This window comes from Procambarus clarkii, chromosome 32 (genome assembly GCF_040958095.1).
Source record: "Procambarus clarkii isolate CNS0578487 chromosome 32, FALCON_Pclarkii_2.0, whole genome shotgun sequence".
NCBI lineage: Eukaryota > Metazoa > Arthropoda > Malacostraca > Decapoda > Cambaridae > Procambarus > Procambarus clarkii.
The window spans coordinates 32,754,155-32,781,710 of record NC_091181.1 but is presented as its reverse complement, the minus strand read 5'-3'; the positions used below and the strand labels follow the sequence as shown (position 1 = coordinate 32,781,710).

The window sequence follows — 27,556 nt, the reverse complement described above, 5'->3', positions numbered from 1 at the left end:
ATGATCAGGAGTCAGGTCTCCAGTTTTTTTTAGAGACCAATGACCTCCACAACCCAGGTCAGCAAGGATTTAAAGCAGGAAGATCATGCCTTTTGCAGCTTCTTGACCACTTTGACAAAATCACTGATACAATAGAAGTAAAACAAAGTGTAGATGTGGTATACATGGACTTTGTAAAAGCATTTGATAAATGTAACCATGGAGTAATAGCCTACAAACTGAGGACAATAGGAATAACAGGTAAAGTAGGGCAATGTATATTAAATTTTGTCAAACAGAATGCAAAGAGTGAAGTACCTAAACTTTTTGGATCATCTTAAAGCTCTCAAAATGTAGAATCTTCTCTAGAAAAACTATTTTCCTTTAAGGAATCTCTTGTTTCATTGCAACTGTGCTTTCTGGTGGGTTTTCCCTAGTTTTGTGGTGAAACTTTCATCCCCTCCTTTCCTTGCCTCATTAAGTGAGCCAGATTCTGGTCCTGGCTCCCAGTAGGCTAGCTTTTAAGAGGCCTGGTGTGTTGGCAAAGGTTTGCTAGTACAAATGTCAAGCACTAATGTTCTTGATTAGGAGCCACTTAAGGGTCCCTGTTAGAATATTTTTCAAGTATTCTTTTTATTTAATTTTGTGAGAAATTAAGTGTTCTGCTGTCAGTTCCTCAACATTTGAGTGAACTCCTGTTAGTTCCTTTAATATTTTATTTCTCATTATTTACATTTTTATTCTTACATACTTGAAGTATAGTTTTATTTAAATTTTAACATTGTGTAATTGTGAGGCATATTTAAAATGACAATATTATTTGCAGATGGGCCTGGCATGCAGCGTCCTGACACGATTGATGAAGATGGAAACATCTTTGAACCACAGATCATCCTAAAAGATGGAATGGTTGTCAAGAATGAACCGGGAAATGAACGAAAAGGACTTCAGGCAGGAGAAAATGGTGCCCACGACTTGGCGAACACATCTAACGGAAATTCTGGTATCCAGATTCTTCCACGCCCAATTCTTTCGAAAGAAGAGCTTGAAAAGCGAAGAGAATATTATAACAATCACAAGAATAAGATAAAGTATGTTTGTCATTATTGCCAAGTTCACTTCTACCACAAACCCAATTTTGATTTCCACATTTCAAAATTAGAAAGTACTGGGAAATGCAAAATATATGAAAAATTGAATAACCTGTACCTTTGTGAGTCATGTGGGGAGGGATTTTCGTGGCGAGAAAAACTAGAGAAGCATTTACGATTAGCTGAGCAGCATGGAACGCACAACCAAAAGGAGTTGCTCATGTTTGGAGACTTCCAGTGCAACATGTGTGGTAAGACATTTAATAAACGCACAACCTATGTGCAACACATAAAGTGGCATGAGGATCGTGAGGACATTCCTTGTGTCATCTGTGGCACTATGTTCAAACAGATTGATCTGAGACATCATCTGATGGAAGTGCACAGTAATGATAGTTTGCCATGTTGCTACTGTGGCAAACTCTTTACTAGTAGGAAATATTTAGAAAAACATGAGTTAGTTCACCAGGGTGGCAATTTTCCATGTCCAGAATGTGGCAAAACCTTCAGTCAAAAAAGCAATATGCAGCAACATCTCAAAACACATTCATTAGATAAAGAATATTCGTGTGAACACGGAGCCTCAGCTGCTGGGTCATTGGCTGAAAACTCGTCAGCCGGGACATCCGGAGCTAGGCTAGGCCCCAAAGGTGTCAAGCACATCTGGCACACCACCAGCTGGCCCAACAGCTGGGCCTCGCCCAGTGGCCGTAACGCTACCAGCTGGGCCCTCAGCTGCTGGATCATCTGCATGGACTACGTGAGCCGGCACCTCAGCAGCAGGGTCTGGCCCGAGAAACAAACAAACAATATATAATGCATAAATTAGAAAGGAATATAAAGAATGACAAATGTAAAGAACAGAAATCGTACATAAAAATAACGAGAGTGACTGCGCATGCTCGGCTGCAACACCACCAGCTGAGCCTTCAGCTGCTATTATTAGCTACTAATAATTATTTGACACTACTATTATACGGGCTGGACCTTCAGCTGCAAACAATTAATTAACAATAATCACAATGATTAATTACAAGGCATGCTCAGCTGTAAGACCGTCAGCTGAGCCTGCAGCTGCTGGCTCATCGGCTGGGACCACAACAGTCGGCACGTCAGCAGCTGTGCTTGGCCCCCAGGGGCATGCTCAGCTGGAACACCACCAGCTGGGCCAGCAGCTGCTGGATCAAACCCTCTAGTTCGTTTAGCTAAACAAATAACAATTTTTGACGCTAGTTACAAGATTATTATTGTTATATACATGTATACACTCTCATACATACATGTACACATATATATATATATATACGTATACATATATACATACACATACATATCTAATCACCCACCGAAATACACACATCAATAATCTTTGTGTCACAAGTGATCAACAAGAGGCTCACAGGTACATTGGGATTGTAAGGATACATAGTATAGTAATTACATTCTTGTAAGCCACTAGTACGCGCAGCGTTTCAGGCAGGTCCTTAATCTAAGAAAATTTTAAGTAGATATTTACCTGCAAAATTTATGAAAATGATAAAAGTTACATAGCAAGAAAAAAATAAAAGATGAGAGAAAATTGTAGGCATATTAAAGTACATAGGTAGCTCAGATTGATTGCAATGACATCTTGAATGGTAGTTTAATAAAAATTAATAGGCACAATACAGCATATGGCTAGCACATAAAAAACAGCAATGAACACAATGATAAAATGGTTTGGATTAAGTACATAAGGATTGGAGATTGCGTAACACTAGATACAGAGCAAATTTAAAGCTCAGTGTAGGAAACTACGAAGATGAAATTAGGTAGGATAGGATATCCTACTAAGACAACTGACTGACCACTATCCTACTAAGGTAGGATAGTGGTCAGTTGTTCTGTCATAAATTACCCCAGATGTATGGGGAGCTGTTATATTAGTCCATAAGTGATCCAAGGTAGTGCCAGCTGTTTGAGTGACTCGGGTGGGCTTGGTGATTGTGGGGATTAGCATACAGGAGTGCATGCTGTTACGGAAATTGTCAACTTGAGAGCAATTTTGTTGACCCAGGTCAATATTGAAGTCTCCTCCCAGAATGATGTGGTTATTGTTGAGATTGTTGTTTATAATAAGATTCCTTAGGTTATCTGAGAATGAAGCTATGTTAGTATTGGGAAATCTATAGATGGCTCCAATAGTCAAGGAGGATTTAAGGGATTTAATTGTAAAATGAGCAAAAGTTTATTCACAGTAGTCATCTTTGTCACTAATAACACTGTTACAGATAAATGTATCTCGGTAATATATAGCTGTGCCCCCACCTTTTTTATTAGGCCTACAGTTATGAATGGCTTTATAACCAGCTAAGTTGTAGAGTTGGGTATAGTCTTTACTTAGCCAAGTTTCTGTTAAAATAATGAACGATAAGTTAGTACCTAGTGCTGTGAGTAATGCATTTATATCGTCAAAATGTTTACCAAGTGATCTAACATTTTGGTTGTAAACTGATAAGCAGGTGCTATTTTGGAGTTTGTTTTTAGCCTGGTGTGCTGTGTAATACTGTACTCACCTAGTTGTACTCACCTAGTTGTGCTTGCGAGGGTTGAGCTCTGGCTCTTTGGTCCCGCCTCTCAACCATCAATCAACAGGTGTACAGGTTCCTGAGCCTATTGGGCTCTATCATATCTACACTTGAAACTGTGTATGGAGTCAGCCTCCACCACATTACTTCCTAATGCATTCCATTTGTCAACCACTCTGACACTAAAAAGTTCTTTCTAATATCTTTGTGGCTTATTTGGGCACTCAGTTTCCACCTGTGTCCCCTAGTGGGTGTGCCCCTTGTGTTAAATAGCCTGTCTTCATCAACCCTGTCGATTCCCTTGAGAATCTTGAATGTGGTGATCATGTCTCCCCTAACTCTTCTGTGTAATACTGTGTAATACCATTATGGCACTCTCTCTGAGTCCCAGTAACCACTTCACTCACCGTTACAGTGTCACTGCCGGAGTCCTGAGTGGTGGCGTGGCTGCTTGTTGCTTGAGCCTGACGAAGTAAAATTGACTCTATCCACGCATTCTTCCGGTTCATTGGCGCTGTTTGGGGCAGACTGCTCTGCTGTGCTCCCGGTGTCTGGGTAAGAGCTCTTGCTTGCTCTATAACATTCACCGGCCGGGGAACATCCATACTCGGCCTCTTGCTACACACAGCCGAGCTGGCATTGTGAACACCTTCACAATTGCAGCATCTGGGAACTATTTTCTCACCCAGATTAAGTCTGTTTCTACACACATTAGAGAGGTGAGACTTTCCGTAGAAACGACATCGTGGATCATGTTGACAGCTCCAGGATTTATGCCCTCATCTGCAGCATTTCAGGCATATTATGGGCTCTTCCACATACTTTGCTACATGCCTGTAGCCAGCCCCGGTGATGAACACTTTCTCGGGAACTTCACCTCTCACTAGAGCCACCACCAGATTCCTAGCTTCACCTTTGATAAGGTGACGCTTGGCCCACACAAATCGTTGGTCGTCGAGGATGAATTCGGGGTCCAGAATCTGGGGGAATTTGTAGATAATTACCTTCGTCAGCTTCTCGTTCTCCTCCGGTATTTCCATAACAATTCCTTCATATCCTAATTGCTGGGTAAGATATACAACTGCCTCCAAAGAACCTACCGTTAAGTAAGGTCTGTTCACACCTTCCTTCAGCAGGGGCTCGAACTTGCGGTGTTCTCTTCCAAGTTTGACTGTCCACAGCAGCTTGTGGTGGTAGGCCAGTGTGCATGAGGCAGGGAAGAGAAGCCTCCACCTCCGCTGACCCTCACCTTCCTCACATCGTTCTGTCCGTTCCTCGACTCTGGTTTGATCAGTCTCAGCGTCGTTCCTCATTCTCTTGTCGTTTCCGTTAGGTACACTGTTAACACTACGCTTACATCCTGTCTTCTCCGTTTCTTCTGTCCCCTGGTTAGAACTTCTTGAAAATTACTCAACTGGCTGCCTGCTTCTGAGTTTGTGTCCGTGTAAATATTGCCGTGGGGAGTAGCCAGTTCTCCTGTTGACCGATTCTCCATCTCAGTACCCAGCATGGGAGGAGATGTGTAGGATGCGATATGTTGCAGAGGTGTTACCCTGACAAAGGGTGCAGGCGAGACGAGAGCAACGGAAACGACGTCCTCACCCGTCGACCGTCTTGTAAACACTGTGGAATGCATTAGGCAGTGATGTGGTGGAGGCTGACTCCATACACAGTTTATAATGTAGATATGATAGAGCCCAATGGGCTCAGGAACCTGTACACCAGTTGATTGATAGTTGAGAGGCGGGACCAAGGAGCCACAGCTCAACCCCCTGCAAGCACAATTAGATGAGTACACTAGTTTCTGCTTTAAAAATGTATAAAGAACGTATGTCGGAACGTCCACAGAAAACTATGTTACAGTGGCATGTGTATGGGGTAAACTACTGCAAACAGGATAGAATGGTGTCTACTATCACTGTAGGATAGGTATAGGGTCCTCTACCACTTATTAGGTGGGAAAGGGGTTTATACCACTTGCAGGATGGGTTTTGGCCCACAACTACCCAAAGGATGGTATGGTGACCACTATCATCCACAGGATGGGTATGGGGTGCATCACCACCCACAGGATGGGTATGGTGCCGAAACCCACCCCACAGGATGGGTATTGGGTCCACCACCACCCACAGGATGGGTATTGGGTCCACCACCACTCACAGGATGGGTATGGGGTCCACCACCACCCACAGGATGGGTATGGGGTCCAATACCACCCAAAGGATGGGTATGGGGTCCAATAGCACTCACAGGATGGGTATGGTGTACAATACCACCCACAGGATGTGTATGGGGTCCAATACCAACCACTGGATGGGTATGGGGTCCAATACCACCCACAGGATGGGTATGGGGTCCAATACCACCCACAGGATGGGTATAGGGTCCAATACCACCCACAGGATGGGTATGGGGTTCACTACCACCCACAGGATGGGTATGGGGTCCAATACCACCCACAGGATGGTTATGGGGTCCACTACCACCCACAGGATGGGTATGGGGTCCAATACCACCCATAGGATGGGTATGGGGTCCAATAAGGCCTACTGGATGTGTATGGCTTCCATTGCCGCCCATAGGATGAGTATATGGCCCTGTATCGCCCACAAGATTAGTATATAGGGTCCACTGCCGCCCACACGGTCGGTAGGGGGTCCACTGCCGCCCACAAGGTCGGTAGGGGATCCACTACCACCCACAGGGTCGGTAGGGAGTCCACTACCGCCCACAGGGTCGGTAGGGGGTCCACTACCGCCCACAAGGTCGGTATGGGGTTCACTACCGCCCACAAGTTCAGTAGGGGGTCCACTACCACCCACAGGGTCGGTAGGGGTCCACTACCGCCCAGAGGGTCGGTAGGGGGTCCACTGCCGCCCACAGGGTCGGTAGGGGGTCCACTACCGCCAACAGGGTCGGTAGGAGGTCCACTACCGCCCACAGGATCGGTAGGGGGTCCACTACCGCCCACAGGGTCGGTAGGGGGTCCACTGCCGCCCACAGGGTCGGTAGGTGGTCGAAATATAATTAACAAAATTAATTACAATTTTGCCTAATCTGAGGATTTCAATTAAGTCCTCTTAAGGTGAGGATAATGCTGGTATTCACTGTCACGCAGGACAGAGGGTCATACATAAGACAATAGGTCTAAACTGTAGGCGGAAGCACATATATATCATGGTTACAATCAATGTTTTAATGTATGGATATGTGAAAACAACTTTCTACTGTGCACTGCCACACAAGGGCAGGGATGGGTTCATAAGTGATGCAGCTTAGAAGTAATATAAATAAAATTGTTCTTCATTCTTTAAAATGGACAAGCAAATATTGGATAAATTGTTAGGATGTCGTCCAGAACACCTGAGTCAATAAAATAGTTACACACTTGGTGGTACAAGAGGCCAGGAGGTCTAAAGTCCTTTACGGTTTCACATTCAAAAAATGCAGAGATTAATTAAGGAGAAAGCAGAGCAATGCTGTTCGATTGGACATTGTCATTTTCCATCCATCAATGTATTTATATGTGAAAGGTATTATAATGCATTTATAGGTTAGTTATCGGTTCAGATCATGTACTACATATATTTTCCATTATAAATTAGCTACCATTTCCTTGAATTAACTGCTTGAACTTTTGCAATATAACAATAAGGTTAATTTGTGTAAAGTATATAGCATTTAATTTTATTAACGTAAATGCATGATTCAAAGTAATATCAAATGTGTACACAGAGAAATCACAGTATCGTGATATATCACAGGAACTGTGATGAGGGTTCGAACCCCATGCACTGAGTGTTCTCAGATGCATGCTCTGGTCCACTACGCTACGACATGGTCAAATGAATTGCAACTTGGAATACTACTGCACCCACAAGAATCCCAAGGCTTCCACTGAAGCCAAACAGGTTTCACGCAATTCCCTCCATTGAACTCGGTCTCTGTCATTCAGTAGTTCTGCCTTTCATGCCCCCATTTCAGTGTCTTTCTCCATGTATTGATATATCAAAATAATATGAATTCTATGTGTATTGAAAGGTCCATCAGATGTAGAACTACTGGAGGACATAGACCAGGTGCATGGGGAACTGCATGCACAACCGTCCATGGAATGGGTAAGGGGCTGCATAATAAAGAAAAATGAATTGTGGGTGCAGTAGTAGCCTAGGTTGCAATTCTTTTGACCATGTTGTGGCACATTCGACTAGAGCAAGCATCTGGGAATGCCAAGCCCAGAGGTTCGAACCACTCATCACGGTTAATGTGATTTGTTCATTAAATTTATTATATTTTCAAATAGGCCAGAGAGACGGAAATAACAGTTTTCAATGAGATCGACAAACTTGATGTTCAAAAGTCATTGATTCAAGAATGGCGATCTGACCTACAAATGATTTGTAAGGAGTTGGAGTTCAACACTGGAACAACCTCGAAGAACATCAAATATTCTATCGAGGCAGTTGCAGACTCTATTAGGCATCGCAAAAATCTGATTGCCACTCATGTAGGTAGGCCTACTATTTGTCTTTGTTAACTCTGAAGCATTTTCTGTTTACCTCTTGTCTATAATTTATATGTAGGTAAAGGATAAGGAAAATTTCGTAACAACTTTAAAACTTTCAGCCAAAAAGACTTTATTTGCAGCATTCAGTAAAATGCGATGTTCACTCCAGCACAAAAATGAGTGTGACAGGAAAAAGCTTCAAGGCTTCATAAAAACCTACAATAGTGAAAACTCTGAAACTCTCAGTGAAAAGGATGCAATAGAAGGTATCCTGCCATGGCACAATTTACTGCCTCATCATAGCAAAAATGGTATGTAAATACATCTTATTTTATCAGGGGTTACAATTTGGCATTATCAAGACAAGTAACATTTAGCATGCATAATGGATAAGCTTTGTTATTTTTAAAGACAAATATCATCACTACTATTTGTAAAAATAAGCGCAGTGTCATAATCTGTAGGTTTTATCAGGTTGATACTGCAAAATAAACTATGTATGGAATGTACCCAATTACCCAATCTTTATGTACTTAACCCAAACAACTTTATCATTGTGTTCATTGCTGTCTTCTTTTATGTGCTAGCCATATGCTGTATTGTGCCTACTAATTTTGTTTAAACTACCATTCAAGCTGTCATTGCAATCAATCTGAGCTACCTATGTGCTTTAATATACCTACAATTTTCTCTCATCTTTTATTTTTTTCTTGCTTTGTAACTGTTATCATTTTTTATAAATATTGCAAGTATTTACCTACTTAAAATTTTCTTAGATTAAGGACCTGCCCGAAACGCTCCGCGTACTAGTGGCTTTACAAGATTGTAATTACTATGCTATGTATCCTCACAATCCCAATGTACCTTCTGTATATATATAAATAAATAAATAAATGTATTATGCAAGAACCTAAACTGTAATTACATTAAATTGAGTTTTAGTTTACTTACAGTAATAAATTTTCTTCTTTTATTAGTGTCCCTGGCTCAAAAAAAGAAGGCAGTAGAAGATGTGGAGCTTCAGAAGAGATCCAGAGAGGAGCAACAACATACCATTCAAGAAATGCTGCATTATCTCACATATTACAAGAAGAAGAGAGAGATTTTAACCGAACATACTAAAGAGTTTATGTGGAATTTTCCCTTCAGATCTAAGCAAGGTAAGCTAACAGCTTAAATTAAATGTGTGTTACAATTCAGTTCTTCATAAACATTTATCCAGCAGAACTTTAGACTTATATATACTAATTTTATACTTTATGTCTTGCTATTTATGGCTTTGACAGGTAGACAATTCCATGGTTTTAATATACTGGTGTCTTTTACATGTGAACTTTTATAAAAAAATTTAATTGTTTATATATTCTAATTTCTTTAATATTTTCAGACAAATTTGTAAATGTCTTAAATCCCATTAAATATTTTATATATTACAGGATCCTAACAAGTACACTATTGAAGAGAAGCACTTATCACCCAAAAATAATAGTGGAATCCTGGCTCTTTTGAAGCAAAGGCAAAAGTTGTGTACTGACAAGCTGATTACTACTGGCCTCCATTGTCTTGCCTGCACTTTGTTTCCCATCAATCATATCACTCATTCTTACAGGTGTGAGACAGAGAGGGACAAGATCATCCAAGAGGAACAACACCTGAAGGCTGATCCACACCTGAAGGCAGCACCACACCTGAAGGCAGCACCACACCTGAGGCAGCACACACCTGAAGGCTGATCCACACCTGAAGGCAGCACCACACCTGAAGGCAGCACCACACCTGAAGGTAGCACCACACCTAAAGGCAGCACCACACCTGAAGGTAGCACCACACCTGAAGGCAGCACCACACCTGAAGGCAGCACCACACCTGAAGGCAGCACCACACCTGAAGGTAGCACCACACCTAAAGGCAGCACCACACCTGAAGGTAGCACCACACCTGAAGGCAGCACCACACCTGAAGGCAGCACCACACATGAAGGCAGCACCACACCTAAAGGCAGCACCACACCTGAAGGTAGCACCACACCTGAAGGCAGCACCACACCTGAAGGCAGCACCACACCTGAAGGCAGCACTACACCTGAAGGCAGCACCACACCTGAAGGCAACACCACACCTAAAGACAGCACCACACCTGAAGGCAGATCCACACCTGAAGGCAGCCCCACACCTGAAGGCAGCACCACACCTAAAGGCAGATCCACATCTGAAGGCAGCACCACACCTGAAGGCAGCACCACACCTGAAGGCAGATCCACACCTGAAGGCAGCACCACACCTGAAGGCAGCACCACACCTGCTGGTGCTGCCTTCGATGGACACCAGGAGCGATGGACACCAGGAGCGATGGACACCAGGAGCGACCGTGGGAACGGTGATTAAATATGTCCAGAAGTTCAAAGAACGTCTCACTCGAGCGAAGGGACTGGCTAGGAAACTCCTGAAGAAGGCGCAACGTAAGATGTCGGAGTGGTACGACAGGAGAGCTGCGCAGAGGAATTTTCAGCCGGATCCAAAGTAATGGTTGTGCTGCCAGGTAAAGGTAGAGTGACCAGGTCGCGGTTCAAGAGACCATACCGAGTGCTGCGACGGTTGGGTCCAGTGTCGTACGAGATTGGGAAGCCGGATGGACCCCGGAAGAAACAGGTGTGTCGCATGGACCGCCTGAGACCTTTCTTCACTGTGGAAGGAAGAGTCGCCAAGCAGGACGGAACGAATACCCGAGAAACCCAGCGGAAGACGGGTCCGAGTGTACCGACGGACCGAGAACTCCCGGAGGAGAAAAGTAAGTGGTCCAGGGCGGACGGCACCAGTCTCACCCGCACTGAGAGTCTGACAAGGATCAAGGTCAAGCACATAAAGGGGAAGGACGACGTAGTAGCGGATGCCCTATCCCGCATCCACTAACCAGACATGACTCTTATTTTAAGGGGAGGGGTATGTGACGGAGTTCCCCCCCTTATAATTCTCCCACGCCTGCAGTAAGAGTCATGTCTACTTTTCCCAAGCGTCTCTACGTTGCAGGCTACAATTTGATATATGGGAGAGAGTGAAGTGTTCTCGGAGAGCCGAGAAATTAGTGAAATAGTAATATTTTGGCCTGTGGTATATAGGCCCTTTAGGGAGCCAAGATGGCGCTTACTTCTCTGATCTCCCGCCAAAACCGTGTGACGTCAGTGGCACCGGATTGGTCACCGACAGTAGTGTGGCACCGGGAGCCAATGAAAACCTCCCATAGTAAAAGTGACGTCACGAAGGAAGGGGGTCCGGCCAGCGCGCCGAGCTGGCGCCAGCAGTGAGACACGACACGTCATAGAGGTCGGACGTGCGACGAGTGGTCCTGTCTGTCGGACAGCTGTTTCCCACTACCGTGGATTTACGCGTCACCTGAAGTCCGCCAGTACTCTGAGAAGTCTTCCCTAGTTCATGTGTTGAACCAGAAGAGGGAATTGACGGTTATTTGAGCAACAAGTGCTCCAGTCAGGTACTGTGCCAGTAGCAGTGAAGCCGTGCAGTGACGTATGTTGACGTCTGTGGCAATTCACCAGTTCGTGACAGCGTAGTGGCTGACAGAGCCACTGGGTAGCTGAGGAAGAGAGGACTATTTGGGGAAACCGAACGACTGTAGCTGAGACGTAGGCGACAGCCGTTGCTGGGAGAAGACGACGGCCAGGAGACCGACTCCAACCTTCAAGAAGTGAAGAAGGAGGACGGACCTGCAGTGAGGAGGCACGGAGACGACGCGCTAAACGGTGGGACGACGAGAGGCTCTGGTAGGACACGACGACGTGTAGTGTGGGGGCGTTCCCGACACGAGGACCAGGAGCTACATCTCGACTTTCATCGGAGGATAGGGTGAAGTAGGTGGTTCTAGTTCCCTCCCATTCCCCTTTAGTTAGCTATATTATTTGGCTATATTATCTAGCCTGAAGATTTTATATGTCGTGAGCAAGTCTCACCTATGTCATGGTAAAGCACCAGTGTGCTAGACAGTACTATCAAGAGTACTTGTAATATTCATGTGATTATTGGTGTGTACAGGCACCAGGAACCAGTGATAAATTTACTGTGTTGTGTATATCTTTCTATAGATTTTGATATGAACATATAGTGGTAAATTATATATAAGATTATGCCAGTATTTGGAGGTTAGGCTATGTGCCCAGAAACTATTTATTTTCCATGTATTGATGATTGATTTATATACCATATATATGTCTATGTCCATTCAGTGAATAATCATTTGAGTACAGTGAATTATTGCGTTATCGCCGACGAGAGAAAGTACTGAAAACTCCCGTGTTAATATTTCATTATATATTGTTGGATAAATAACAGTGTAAGACCATTACAGTGAATCATTGTAGAATTGATTGTAGAAAGACTGTTTGAGCCTGAGTACAGTGTAACTAAGTAATTCGGTTTATTTGTGCCAATATAGAGTGTGCGAGTTTCTAGTAATATTGGAGAATTTAAAGAAAACCGCGCGCGTGAATCTAGCAAACAAGCAAATTTCGCGTGGAGTGACCATTGCGATCAGCTGTTCTTGACACTTGATGAGGAGGGGAGAGTGTTGCCCTCTAGCGGTCGCATAATATTCGTGGGAACTTCCGGCCGCGTCAGGATTTGCTGATTTATTTGTTGTTGTGACATCTTTCATACATTTTAAGTAAAATACAAAACTATCTTAGTGTTTTTATCATTCCCTCCATTGATCTTGTGGCTATATTATACTGGTAAACATAGAGTGATAACAACAAGTACCTGCCTGATTCCTGATCTTTGAGTGTGACCTTGCCAAGGCTACCACTGAATACACCAGTCCACTGAAGGTGTTACTGGCCACCTAAAAAAAAACACCAGTTGGCGATCTTGTGAATAACCGTAGAGCCCTATTGTTGGGGAGGGCACACGACGGTCGATGTGATCGAGTCGTGTTCTCACTCTTTCTTAATAAGAGGCCGTTAAGATTGACTGGGAGACTCTCCTGGCGTGCAGTGGCGCCGTGAGGATCGAGGGAAGACCCGCAGGGCTACGGTGAGTTACCTTGAGCATAACTATTGCTCACCCCAGAGTAAGGGTAGAGAATAATAGAGAGGTGAAACCCCCAACAATATATATATATATATATGTCGTACCTAGTAGCCAGAACTCACTTTTTGGCCTACTATGCAAGGCCCGATTTGCCTAATAAGCCAAGTTTTTCTGAATTAATATATTTTTTCAAATTTTTTTCTTATGAAATGATAAAGCTACCCATTTCATTATGTATGAGGTCAATTTTTTTATTGGAGTTAAAATTAACGTAGATATATGACCGAACCTAACCAACCCTACCTAACCTAACCTAACCTATCTTTATAGGTTAGGTTTGGTTAGGTAGCCGAAAAAGTTAGGTTAGGTTAGGTTAGGTAGGTTAGGTAGTTGAAAAACAATTAATTCATGAAAACTTGGCTTATTAGGCAAATCGGGCCTTGCATAGTAGGCCAAAAAGTGAGTTCTGGCTACTAGGTACGACATATATATATATATATATATATATATATATATATATATATATATATATATATATATATATAATATATATATAATATATATATATATATATATATATATATATATATATATATATATATATATATATATATATATATAAAGTAAATATGAAACTCCTGTTGGTCAACTCTGCACATGTAGTGCATCCACTATGGGAGAGCTATTTCCTTCAAAAAGTACAATCGTGTGGCTTTATGTTTAAAAAAACAATTTCAAGTACATTCTTTGATTGAAAAACTTGAATATAAATACAAGTGTTAATTGTAAATGATCAGTTATAAACAAAAATAAGAAGTAGGAAAAATGATATGTGGAACTAGACAAAAACATTGGAACGCTCAAGTGATGAGAGGGTAAACAACCGCCGCCAGTTTAGCAGCGCCACAGCCGGTGATGTTCAGCACGAGCATTAAGGGTAAACCTTGACACAAACTGCACTTATCATAAAGAAAAACACCACCATTTACCGCCAAGTGCTCACATCAAGTCTAACTCTAAGAAACAACACTCAAGCCTTGACGCTTCTCCCAACATCCGGGGGAGAAAACCTTCACACAAACTGCAACTGTCATAAAGAAGATGAAGATTCACCAGTGTCCACAGTGTCCGAAGGTATTCACCAGTCCTTCACATGTGAAGACTCACATGTTAGTGCATTCAGGTGACAAACCTCATGAGTGTCCAGAGTGTGGGAAGAGATTCAGTCGGCGTGGACATATGAAGAATCACATGACGGTGCATGCGGATGAGAGACCTTTTCAATGTGCCGAGTGTGGCAAAAAATTTAGGGAACGTGGAACTATAATACAGCACATGTTAGTGCATTCAGGTGACAAACCTCATGAATGTCCAGAGTGTGGGAAGAGATTCAGTGAGCGTGGAAGTATGAAGCGTCACATATTAATACATTCAAGGTGACAAACCATATGAATGTCCAAAGTGTGGGAAGAGATTCAGTCAACGTGGAAATATGACGACTCACATGTTAGTGCATTCAGGTGACAAACCACATGAGTGTCCAGAGTGTGGGAAGAGATTCAGTCAGCATGGACATATGAAGAATCACATGAGGGTGCATGCGGATGAGAGACCTTTTCAATGTGCCGAGTGTGGCAAAAAATTTAGAGAACGTGGAACTATAATACAGCACATGTTAGTGCATTCAGGTGACAAACCTCACTTGTGTCCAGAGTGTGGGAAGATATTCAGTCGTCTTGGTAATATGAAGAGGCACAAAATGAAACATGCAGATAATAGGGTAAACACTTAGAGTGTGGAAGGTAATTAAGAGAATGTTGAAGGATAACGAGGCACATACAGGTATATTACCTTTAATCTAACAGTGTGCTATCACAATGTCAGTTGGATGTTCTTCAAAGGTAATTCTATTTTGTTTGAGAAATACACTTCACCATGAAAGGTAAAGATCAAGATATTTTATTATATTGTTCTTTTATGAAAGTTAGATGACCAAGCAAGAACTAGAGAAGCTGTCACTATAGGAAAATTCAAAATTTCTTATAAGTATAGAAATATCTCTTTAGTTTAGCAAAGATAAATCAAAGCTTTAAATGTTTTTCTTCTTATTTATGTAAATAATAATGTGCTTTCTGTTTTTGTTCTCTGTGAAAATTTATTTAAAATGTAATATACTCTGTAACTAAGTTATGGACATTATTGTTGTAATATTATTTAGCATTGGTGCTGGTGAAGAAGACAGTCTGAGACGTACTTAGGATGAGACCATTTGATTGATAGGGAAATGTAGGGTAATCAAGAAATTTTCTCATCAGATTCATATGCAAACTGATGTCTATTTTATATTTTTTGTTTAGGCATATTTATGAATAATACTCTTGATTATAAATATTTCACCGAAGAGTTTATTGAAGGCAGATTGGCATTTATAACTGTCAGTCAAGTTAATATGAAATTTAAATTTATATTACTCTAGAAATTTACATCACTCTAAATTTACCAGAAATTTATATTACTCTAGCCTAACTTTATCATTTATGCAGTAATTGTCTTGGAATAATATTTTACCCGATTTACCTGAGGGCCTCGATAAAAACGGGAAGCTGGCAGCTTGTTGAAGGTTCCCTTCCCTCCCCCCCCCAATTTTCCTTGATTTTTTTCCAGGTATATTTTGAAATTCAGCACATTTTGGCAGTTATGGCATTGGCGGGTAGTCAGTTCCATCGATCAATAACCTTGTGGGTGAAAAAGCCTGATTCAAAGTTATATTAGCTTGATTAGCAATAATATTATCCTGATTCGTATAATCCTCTGTCAATTATATTATCCAAACTGCCTGTTATAAATAATATTGTGTTGTGCTTCTATGGGGGACTTGGTATTATTAAGGGGTAAAGGTAGTTAGAAGACAGAGTATCAAATTTATTTATTTATTTATTTATTTATTTATGCATATACAAGAATGTACATAAGGAATGTGAGGATACAATTATGGTAATTACAGTCTTGTAAAGCCACTAGCACGCGCAGCGTTTCGGGCAGGTCCTTAATCTAAGAAAATTTTAAGGAGGTAAATACTTGCAAAATTTATAGACAAAAAAATGATAACAGATTACATGGAATGAAAAAAAAAAAAAAAAAGATGAGAGAAAATTATAGGTACAGTATATTAAAGCACATAGGTAGCTATGATTGATTGCAATGACAGCTTAAAATGGAAGTTGACAACAAATTGGTAGGCACAATACAGCAGAAACAATATAAGATTGATTGCAATGACAGCTTGAATGGTAGTTGACAAAAATTGGTAGTCACAATACAGCATATGGCTAGCACATAAAAGAAGACAGCAATGAACACAATGATAAGGTTGTTTGATATTACATAAAAATTAGGAGATTGGGTACCACTAGGTACAGAGCAAATTTAAAGCTCAGTGTAGGAAACTAAATAGATGAAGTTAGGTACTTTTTGGTTTTGCTTTTAAATAAGGCAAAAGTTTTACAGTTTTTCAATTCACTAGGGAGTGAGTTCCATAGACTAGGTCCCTTAATTTGCATAGAGTGTTTACACAGATTAAGTTTGACCCTGGGGATATCAAAGAGATATTTATTTCTGGTGTGGTGATAATGGGTCCTATTACATCTGTCCAGGGAGAGTTTCAGAGCATGGTTTGCATTTAAGAACAGGGTTTTGTAAATGTAGTTGACACAAGAGAATGTGTGGAGGGAGTTAATATTTAGCAAGTTTAGAGATTTAAACAAGGGAGCTGAGTGTTGTCTGAAAGCAGAGTTAGTTATTATTCTGATAGCTGATTTTTGCTGTGTGATGATGGGCTTAAGGTGGTTTGCAGTGGTAGACCCCCATGCACAGATACCATAATTAAGATAGGGGTAGATTAGTGCATAATATAGTGAGAGGAGAGCAGAGTTAGGAACATAATATCTGATTTTGGAGAGTATACCAACTGTCTTAGAGACTTTCTTAGTTATGTGTTGAATGTGGGTGCTGAAGTTGAGTCTCTTGTCTAGGAATAGGCCAAGAAACTTGCCATCATTTTTATTACTGATGTTAATGTTGTCTATCTGTAGCTGAATTGCATTTGATGATTTGCTTCCAAATAAGATGTAGTAAGTCTTTTCGATGTTTAATGTTAGTTTGTTCGTTGACATCCATAAGTGGACTTTTTTAATTCATTATTCACAACATTATTTAGTGTATGTGGGTTGAGGTTTGAGTAGATAAGGGTAGTATCGTCAGCAAACAATATAGGTTTGAGAATATTAGAGACATTAGGCAGATCGTTTATATATATAAGAAATAGAAGAGGTCCTAAGATGCTGCCCTGTGGCACTCCAACGGTAATTGGTAGAGTGGAAGAAGTTGTATCATTGATGGTTACATATTGGTGTCTGTCACTAAGATAGGATCGGATGTAGTCAAGGGCAAGGCCTCGGATTCCATAATGCTGGAGTTTAAGTAAGAGGTAGTTGTGATTAACAGTATCAAAGGCTTTTCTTAGGTCAATGAAGAGTCCAATCGGAAACTCATTTTTGTCAAGGGCTGAGTAGATAATGTCAAGGAGACTAATGATTGCATCATTGGTACTCTTTTGGGACCGGAAGCCAAACTGGCAGGGGCTGAGTATGTCGAATTTTACGAGGTAGGAATAGAGCTGTTTGTAAATAATTTTTTCAAATATTTTTGATAGAATGGGTAGATTTGATATTGGTCTATAATTGTTTATGTCCGCCGGATTGCCTCCTTTATGGACTGGCGTTACTCTTGCTTTTTTGAGGATATCAGGGAAGGTGTGACACTCTATAGATTTGTTGAACAGTAGTGCTATGGGTGGGGCAAGGGCATGGGAGGCTCTCTTGTACACAATGGACGGAATTTCACTGGTGTTCCCTGCCTTGGTTTTTAGAGAGTGTATGATGGACACAACATCTGCCGGGCTGATTGGTGAAAGGAGAAGAGAGTTTGGATAGCTGCCTGAGAGATATGTGTTAATATGTGTCTGAGTCTGTGGGATTTTACTGGCAAGATTAGCACCAACCGATGAAAAGAAACTATTAAATTCATTTGCCATTTCTAAATCAGTTGACGGTATATCCCCATCCTTGTAGAGTTTTATTTGGTTATGTGAGTGTTGTTTAGTTCCTAGGATACTAGAGATAGTTTTCCAAGTGTTTTTCATGTTGCCTTTTGCTTCATTGAATCTATTCACATAATATGCAAGTTTTGCCTTTCTTATGATACTGGTAAGCATTGATGAGTACCTTTTAGCTACTTCCTTTGAAACTAGGCCAATCCTAACTTTCTTTTCATATTCATGTTTCTTGTTGATTGAGTTGAGAATGCCACTTGTGAGCCATGGATTGTTTAATCTTTTGTCAGTTACTTGCTTTGTAAGAAGGGGACAATGAAGGTTGTAGAGGCTTAGAGTTTTGGAGAGGAAGAGGTTAGCTAATGAATTTATATCATGGGTATTATTGAATTCAGAATCTGGAATCTGGATAAATATGGGAGAGCTAAAAGGCCCGGCCCCCAAAATAAACTATCCACAGTAATAATACCTTGCTACTAGACCATATATGTCAGTCTAAGGGTTGATCAATGCACTCCCACACAGGAAGAAGGGATACCTATAATCATGTACTTATTTATTACCCCTTAACAACCCCCATATACACTCACACCAATAACAATAATAATAATAACTTTACCACACTACCTTACGTTAAAAAGCCTTGGTCCACTTAGGCAGGATACAAGGTTTACACTAAGAACAAGCTAGGGTAAAGTACTACTGGATAAGCACTGAAGCTGGATGCAGCTTAGGGTAGAGACACCACGTGGTACCCTAATACAAAACACAACACTTAGGGGTACCCAAAACACTGGCAAATACTACCCCCAGGTCTCACCAATCGTTACTACCAGAGTAGGCACACTTAAAACATACAGTACTTAACTTAATGGTACAGGAACTTAAGGTAAGGGAAATAAGTAAGAGGAGAAGGGAGGAGAGTAGGGGTGCAGCCACAGAGTAGGTCTCGTCCCACGAACGCCAGCCAGAGAAGACGCTCCTAGCGACCAGCTAGGCCTCCCGCATGTCGTGGTGCCGGAAGGAGCCTAATTGATCGTGCAGCTAAGCACATTAAAGATCTTCCCCTATGCAACGTATTGTTACTTTACAAATGATTAGAAAGTATTAGTAAGCAAAGTTGGTGCCTATGTTATTATTTAATAATCAACCCCCAGCTCAGTCTTTAAATGCTCTTTGAGAAACAATAATAGTCTTACGTCTGGCAGGGAAGATACAACAATTGACGCTGTTGCTCACTACTACTAAAGTTTAATAGCTCAATTTTGACCTCTGGTTTCCACTGGAGAACCCAGGGTCGTAACACTCCTCCCCCCTTCAAAAAAAAAAATGTGACTACTAGAATAGTAGTCATATTTTTTTTGTAAGAGTATACAGAGAATAAAAGAAAAAACATATGACAAAAAAAAAATCAATCAAAAACAATTTCTCTGCAAGAAAAATACAAAGGAGTTCTCTGAAAGAAAAAAAAAACATACACAAAAAAAAAAAAAACAGGGAAGTAAATAAATTGGACACGGAATATTTAATGTCACAGGAGAACCAAAAAAAAATAACTAAGCATGACAGTTGGTAAATGGCTTCTGTGGCCAGATGAATGTTATTCGGCAACCTGGACAGAGCGTCGGCATCACGTTGAGTGCCCGGTAGGTGGGTAATGGAAAGATTGAAGTCCTGTAGGTACAACGCCCACCTGAGGATGCGTTTATTCTTACCCTTCATCTGAGTCAGGAAGACTAGTGGGTTATGGTCCGTGTACACTTCCACTATATTACCTGTGAGGTAAACTTCGAACTTTTTACATGTTAACACTAGCGCCAACGCCTCTTTTTCTACCACTGAATAATTGCGTTGCGCCTTGTCGAATTTCACAGAGTAATAATATACTGGGTGTTCCACCTGATCATCCCCAGTTTGCAACAACACTGCACCAGCACCCGAGTCAGACGCGTCAACATGAATTTTAAACGGTCGGTCGAACCTTGGACTAGCAAGCACTGGGGCGGAAGCTAAGATCAATTTCAAATTTTTAAATGCCTCTGCACAGTCTGATGACCACTTAAATTTAACGGCTTTCCGCAACAAGTCTGTGAGAGGAGTGGCAACACTGGAAAAGTTCTGACAAAAACGTCGATAGTACGCACACATACCGATAAATCTTTGAACGTCCTTTTTAGACTTTAGTACTGGATACTCCAGAATGGCACTGATTTTATCTTGCCGAGGTAACACTTTTCCTTGGCCCACTTCATAACCGAGGTACGTCACTGTGCCTTGGCCAAAATGACACTTTTTAGCATTTAAGGTAAGATTTGCCCTTTTCAAGATTGCAAACAACTGGCGTAACCTAGCTATGTGGTCAGCCCAATTACTGTCAAAGAGCACGATATCATCTAAATACGCCCGACAATTTGGCACCTTAGCGAGCAGAGAGTTCATGAGTCTCTGGAACGTGGCAGGGGCATTACGCAAGCCGAACGGTAACACTTGATACTCAAAAACACCCTCGGGTGTCACGAACGCAGTTAGTTGTTTAGCACGTTCAGTGAGTGGGATTTGATAATACCCCCTCGAGAGGTCGAATTTCGAGACGTACTTGGCATTTCCCAACTCGTCGATGCAGTCCTCGAGGAGGGGCAGCGGATAGGCATCCACAATGGTCACCTTGTTGAGCTGCCGATAGTCGGTGCATAATCGCCAGGAGCCGTCTGGTTTGGGGACCAAAAGGCAGGGCGAGCACCAAGAGCCCTGGCTCGGCCGGATGAGGCCGTGCTGGAGCAAGAAGTCGACCTCCTTCCGTACGATGGCCTTCTTTTCTGGACTCATCCGATAGGGTTGAAGGCGAATGGGAGTGTAGTCCGTCAACTCGACATCATGGCAAATGGCATCAGTCTGGGTCGGGACCTCCCCGAACAGACTGGAGAATTCATCAACCAACGACTGCACCTCTTCACGTTGGGCCATCTGCAAATGGGACAGTCCCTCCACAGCATTCACAGAACTAGAATTATTGAAAATGAGATTAGTTGGGTCCCCAGAACAATCATCCCCTCTCTCACTGGAAATGGAAACATTGGTTAGTGCAATGGGCCTGGGGCCCTGGAACTTCTTCAGTCGATTTACATGTACGAGCATTACCTGGTTACGTTTGTCAGAGTGCCTCACTTTGTACGTGAGGTCCCCAGTCTTTTCTGTCACAATGTAGGGGCCTTCGTACTTGTGGGACATAGTGTTCCCTAGTCGAGGCTTTAATACCAGGACAGGGTCGCCAGGCTGAAATACCCGTAACTTAGATTTAGCATCGTTACGTTCTTTCATCTTTTCTTGGGCCTTGCCAAGATACTTTAATGCAGCCGCCTTGCAGTCCTTGAGTCTCTGGTGGTGTTGCGCAAAGAAAGCCGAACCTTCGGTTAACGTTACGTTCCCTAACAGATTCTCCTGTAACATTTGCAAGGGTCCACGAACTTTATGGCCAAAGACTAACTCAAAAGGAGAACAACCCAGTGAACTTTGTAATCCCTCTCTAGCCGCAAACAAAACATACGGTAAATTCTCATCCCAGAAGGTGTGGGAACTCTCGCACGATGTCTTCAACATCTGCTTCAGAGTTAGATGGAAACGTTCAATTACCCCCTGACTCTGTGGATGGTATGGGCTGGAAACCTTATGAGTTATTCCATGTTCCTTACAAAATTGCTCAAAAATATCAGACTTAAATTAGTACCATTGTCAGTTTGCACGACCCGAGGCAGTCCAAAAGTGGAAAAAAATTGCAACATACGAGCAACAACAGTTTTTGCTCGGATGTTCCTTACAGCAAAAGCCTCTGGGTAACGAGTAGTGATACACATCATCGTGATTAGGTAAATATTACCAGACTTAGTTCTAGGTAATGGTCCAACACAGTCCATTACCACATGAGAAAATGGTTCCTCTGGCACGACAATAGGCCTTAGAGGAGCTTTAGGTGGAGTCTGGTTTGGTTTCCCAACCAGTTGACAAACAATACACGCATTACAAAATTTTGCCACATCGCTTTTCAGCTTGGGCCAGAAAAAATACTTTAAAATTTTGTGATACGTAATATTATACCTTGATGTCCCCCCATAGGATCATCATGAGCAGCTGCCAAAACTCTTTCTCTATAGCAGGTCGGCAACATAACCTGGTGGACTACCTCCCACTCATTTGACAAGGGAGCACTCTGTGGTCTCCATTTTCTCATCAAAATCCGATCATTGTAGTAGTACCCAGTTGCTGCGTCTACAATTTCCTCCATAGAGACAGCTGTCTCATGACAATCTGCAAGAGTGGGGTCAGCTTTCTGTAACTCACTCAAGGAGGCATCTAGGCCTTGGTCAGATGCATTGGCCGAGGCTCAACAGTGTTCTCCTCCACCTCCCCACTACTCTCGGTAGATGGCGGTGGCAGGCTCTCCACAATGTCCTCGGCCACGTCATCGAGTCGGGCCATGAATGTGTCCGCGAGGTCCACTTGGTTTTCACCACTCGGAAAGCTCCTTGTGTCCTCGGGATTTACCACCTTGGCAAGCACAGGGCTGCCCTTACATTTAAGTCCCATAGACCTGGTCACGCGCACGCAGGGTACACAACATTATCCTCTGCGGCGGGTGGATCCAGGCAAACCTTAGGGGTAGGCAACATAATAGGCAGTCTGGAGTCCCCTACCTTATCCCCTGCTAAATCATTACCAACTATTACATCAACATTAGGGAAAGGTAGGTATGAAGTGACTCCGACTGTACAAACACCCTTGTGGAAATCAGATTCCAGGGTAACCTTATGGAGGGGTACTGCTCGAGTATCACTAGTGACACCCTCGACCAGTACCACCTCTCCAGTGTCGAGAGTGTTGGCACCTTGCAACGCACTCTCTAAAATTAAAGTCTGGATGGCACCGGTGTCTCGGAAGATCACCACGTCCTTCCAGGAAGAACCCTCAGACAAAAGTAGTCTCCCTTTCGATAAGAATGGGGTAAGCAAGTCCAACCACTGTGGGTTGGAGGTCTTACTCCCTAACCCTTCCGAAGGCCTCAAGCCCTGTGTCACAACTAGAGCATTGGGTCTTTTTTCCGGGTACAGTTGCCAACAACGGCTAATAGTGTGGTTTGGACGATTACAGTGACCACAAAAACGTCGGGGAGAAGAGACATTACTAACAGAATTACCCTTCGGTTCACCCTTAGGTGCCGTGGGGCTAGACACTTTAACAGGGTTAGTTATGTCTGAAACAGAAGGTGCATTAGTTAAAGGGTTAGAATGAGCTGGTCTGGACTGGCTGTGGGTATAAGTTTTGCTACTCTGTGGGGTATAATTATTTTTATTGGGCCTTTTGCCCGCCAATTGGTAGTTTTCTGCCAACTTGGCCAAATCCCCTATTTTAGAATTTACCTTACCCTTCCTCTAATGTAATGTGAAACATTCTCTGGCATAATATCTATAAAATGCTCCATTAAAATTAAGTTCCTGAGAGCCTCGTATGTTTCGGCTTTCGCCGAGCGAATCCATCTATCAAACAATCTAATTTGATCATTAACAAATTCAGTGAGCGGTTGGTTGTGAGTAGGCCTAAGGTTGCGATAAACTTGGCGGTGAGCTTCAGGAGTAATTTCATATGCCCGCAAAATACATTCCCTGACTTTATCATATTCAAAACACTCGTCGTCAGGCATGTTTATAAAAATATCTTGTGCTTTACCCCTAAGTCTTCCCTGTAGGATTTTCACCCACTCTTCCTTTGGCCACTTGGCATGGACATGGCCAATCTCTGAAAATGGTTGAAAAACCTTTCAGGGTCGACTCGGAAAATTCAGGCAAATTATGCTTTTTCTCATAATGCCTGGGGTTTGAATCCCCGGCAGGTGGAGGTCCAGTGGCATTCGCTCTAATTCTAGCCTCCTCGGTTTTGAGTCTTTGCTCCTCTAATTTTATTTTTGCTAACTCTAGAGCTAATTCTCTATCCCTGAGTTGCACTTTCTGCTTGGCTAGGCTGGCATAAAGGTGTATCACTTGCCAATAGTTCTTCATCAATACAATGTTGTAATATTTCATTCACCAAAGTCCACTTTTTATCTGCGTCATTTAATTCTAGGCCAAATTCCTTGCCTAACAATACTAAATTAGACTTTGTAAGTTTCTTTATCTCTACCACTGAAGGCTCCCTTGCCAGTCTCTGCATTTCAGATGACATCACTAATAATTTTAGCTCCCAGCCAAAGAAAAAATTAAAAAATAAAAATTGGAAAAAAAAAAAAATTTGCACGGCCCCTAACACAAGGCCACACTAACCTTAATCGTGAAGGGATCCAGCTGGGTGTCCAGTCAGTGCAAGAATGTCCTTTGCTAGATGAGCTGGACCCTAGGCTAGCACACAACCGTTCTGCGGAAACAAAAAATTTTAGTTTTGGCACTCAAGAATCTAATTTTTTACACTTATAATGTTCCTCCCGGACTGGCCAACCACTTGTTATAAATAATATGTGTTGTGCTTCTATGGGGACTGGTATTATTAAGGGGTAAGGGTAGTTAGAAGACAGAGTATCAAATATGGGAGAGCTAAAAGGCCCGGCCCCCAAAATAAACTATCCACAGTATAATACTTGCTACTAGACCATATATGTCAGTCTAAGGGTTGATCAATGCACTCCCACACAGGAAGAAGGGATACTCTGTAATTCATGTACTTATTTATTAACCCCTTAACAACCCCCCATATACACTCACACCAATAACAATAATAATAATAACTTTACCACACTATCTTACGTTAAAAGCCTTGGTCCACTTAGGCAGGATACAAGGTTTACACTAAGAACAAGCTAGGGTAAAGTACTACTGGATAAGCACTGAAGCTGGATGCAGCTTAGGGTAGAGACACCATGTGGTACCCTAATACAAAACACAACACTTAGGGTACCCAAAACACTGGCAAATACTACCCCCAGGTCTCACCAATCGTTACTACCAGAGTAGGCACACTTAAAACACCATACAGTACTTAACTTAATGGTACAGGAACTTAAGGTAAGGGAAATAAGTAAGAGGAGAAGGGAGGAGAGTAGGTCTCGTCCCACGAACGCCAGCCAGAGAAGAACGCTCCTAGCGACCAGCTAGGCCTCCCGCATGTCGTGGTGCCGGAAGGAGCCTAATTGATCGTGCAGCTAAGCACATTAAAGATCTTCCCCTATGCAACGTATTGTTACTTTACAAATGATTAGAAAGTATTAGTAAGCAAAGTTGGTGCCTATGTTATTATTTAATAATCAACCCCCAGCTCAGTCTTTAAATGCTCTTTGAGAAACAATAATAGTCTTACGTCTGGCAGGGAAGATACAACAATGACGCATAGGGTTGCGTTCACTGTACTATAGTTAAGTTTAATAGCTCAATTTTGACCTCTGGTTTCCACTAAGAACCCAGGGTCGTAACACTGCCAATTATATTAAGATGATTGTGAATTACATAAACCTTACTGGCAATTATATTAGCATGACTGTCAATTTATATCAAACATATTTATTTATGTTGAGGTGCTCGTGGGTTCTATTACATCTTGCTCTATTTTACTTACTTACTTGCTCCTCTTACTACATTTATGCTCAATTAGTATTAAGCCTTAGTCATTTAAGTTTTTCATGCCCGAAACGCTTTGCGTAATAGTGGCTTTAGGCATTGTATGTACTAGCTCTATCTATAAGTCCACCAAACTTTGTAAAAATTTCTTGTATGTATGTACCTTACCTAAATAAACATTTATTTATTTATTTATTTATTTATCTATCAATTGAGAGTTTCAGATCAGGATTAGCATTTAGGAGCAAGGTTTTGTACATGTAAATAGCACAAAAGAATGTGTAGAGCGAGTGTATATTTAGCATGTTCAGGGATTTAAACAGAGAGGCTGTGTGTTGTTTGAAGACAATTTTATTGTTCTGATAGCAGATTTTTATTGGGTGGTGGTGAGCATCAGGTAATTTGCAGTGGATGAATGAACCCCATGCACAGATACCATATGTTCACATACCAACCCTAATTTTCAAAGAAACCTCTAGATTTTTAGCTCCAGCCATTTCATTTCTCTACAACAAATCATTTGAACTCCAAACCTTTCCTGGTTTGGAAATAAAAACAAGAATCAAGAAGATCCAAGAGGATGAAGAAATGATAAAATGAATTGCAATAGTGGATAACACACTTAAGAATTATTCAGTAATAAGTACAAACTCGTCCTTCACCTATGGTAAAGGAAAGTCTACTTGGAAGGATTCAATTTACATGAGATTAAGATTAGGATACAAATATATCTGGCAATACGGTGTTGATGTCAGTGAAAAAGATAAGGAGTGTAAATTATGTAGTATGCCGCACGCCCACACCTTAGAACATTATGTATTAGAGTGTCTACTTATTGATAACTATAGAAATAAGGAAATTAGTAATGTACCACATCAAATTGTTTGGATGTGTGATAATGGTATGATAGACAGTATACTTAGGAGCTACAAGAATTTTGCCCCAAGAGTGTAACAATTAGATGCTGTGCTTATTATATTAACCTGCAATGATAAATGGGATTCTTGTAATGTTAATTGTCTATTTGTACTTACTGAATTTGTGTGCCCCTTGAGGGACTTGAAGTAGAGGGGGTAGAAATAGCCTAAGTTACTCATCCCTTTGAGATGTATTTCTTTCTTGTCTCAATAAACATACTTGAACTTGAACTGTAAATATTTGTGGCTTCCTGACCATAAAGTTACCGCCGCAGAGGGTAAGAGACCGGATGTACCCAGTATACAAGCCGCACTAGCTATTAGTTCATAAAAGCTGAGAACTTACCCAGATAAACATTACTTCCTAATTATATATATATGCAAATAATACAATTGAAATGTTTAAAACGTGATTATATATATGTATCATGTGGACAGTTTTTAATGTAATTTTTTCTCCTGATATTCGGGTTCTTTATTATGCTTCATTTATTTATTTATTTATTTATTTATGCATATACAAGAATGTACATAAGGAATGTGAGGATACAAATATGGTAATTACAGTCTTGTAAAGCCACTAGCACGCGCAGCGTTTCGGGCAGGTCCTTAATCTAAGAAAATTTTAAGGAGGTAAATACTTGCAAAATTTATAGACAAAAAAAATGAAACAGATTACATGGAATGAAAAGAAAAAGAAGAGAGAAAATTGTAGGTACAGTATATTAAAGCACATAGGTAGCTAAGATTGATTGCA

The 27,556-nt window shown here is 41.6% G+C and overlaps 1 protein-coding gene across 1 annotated transcript in view; it reads left to right on the top strand.

Annotated features, from left to right (window-relative positions):
- Nucleotides 1-27,556, top strand: part of LOC138370509 (uncharacterized) — a 54,363-nt gene that overhangs the window by 13,402 nt on the left and 13,405 nt on the right. The window contains exons 4-7 of the mRNA XM_069334885.1: nt 806-1,682; nt 7,946-8,144; nt 8,314-8,455; nt 9,122-9,304. Coding sequence (XP_069190986.1) covers nt 806-1,682; nt 7,946-8,144; nt 8,314-8,455; nt 9,122-9,304 — 1,401 coding nt within the window. The remainder of the gene's footprint in view (nt 1-805; nt 1,683-7,945; nt 8,145-8,313; nt 8,456-9,121; nt 9,305-27,556) is intronic.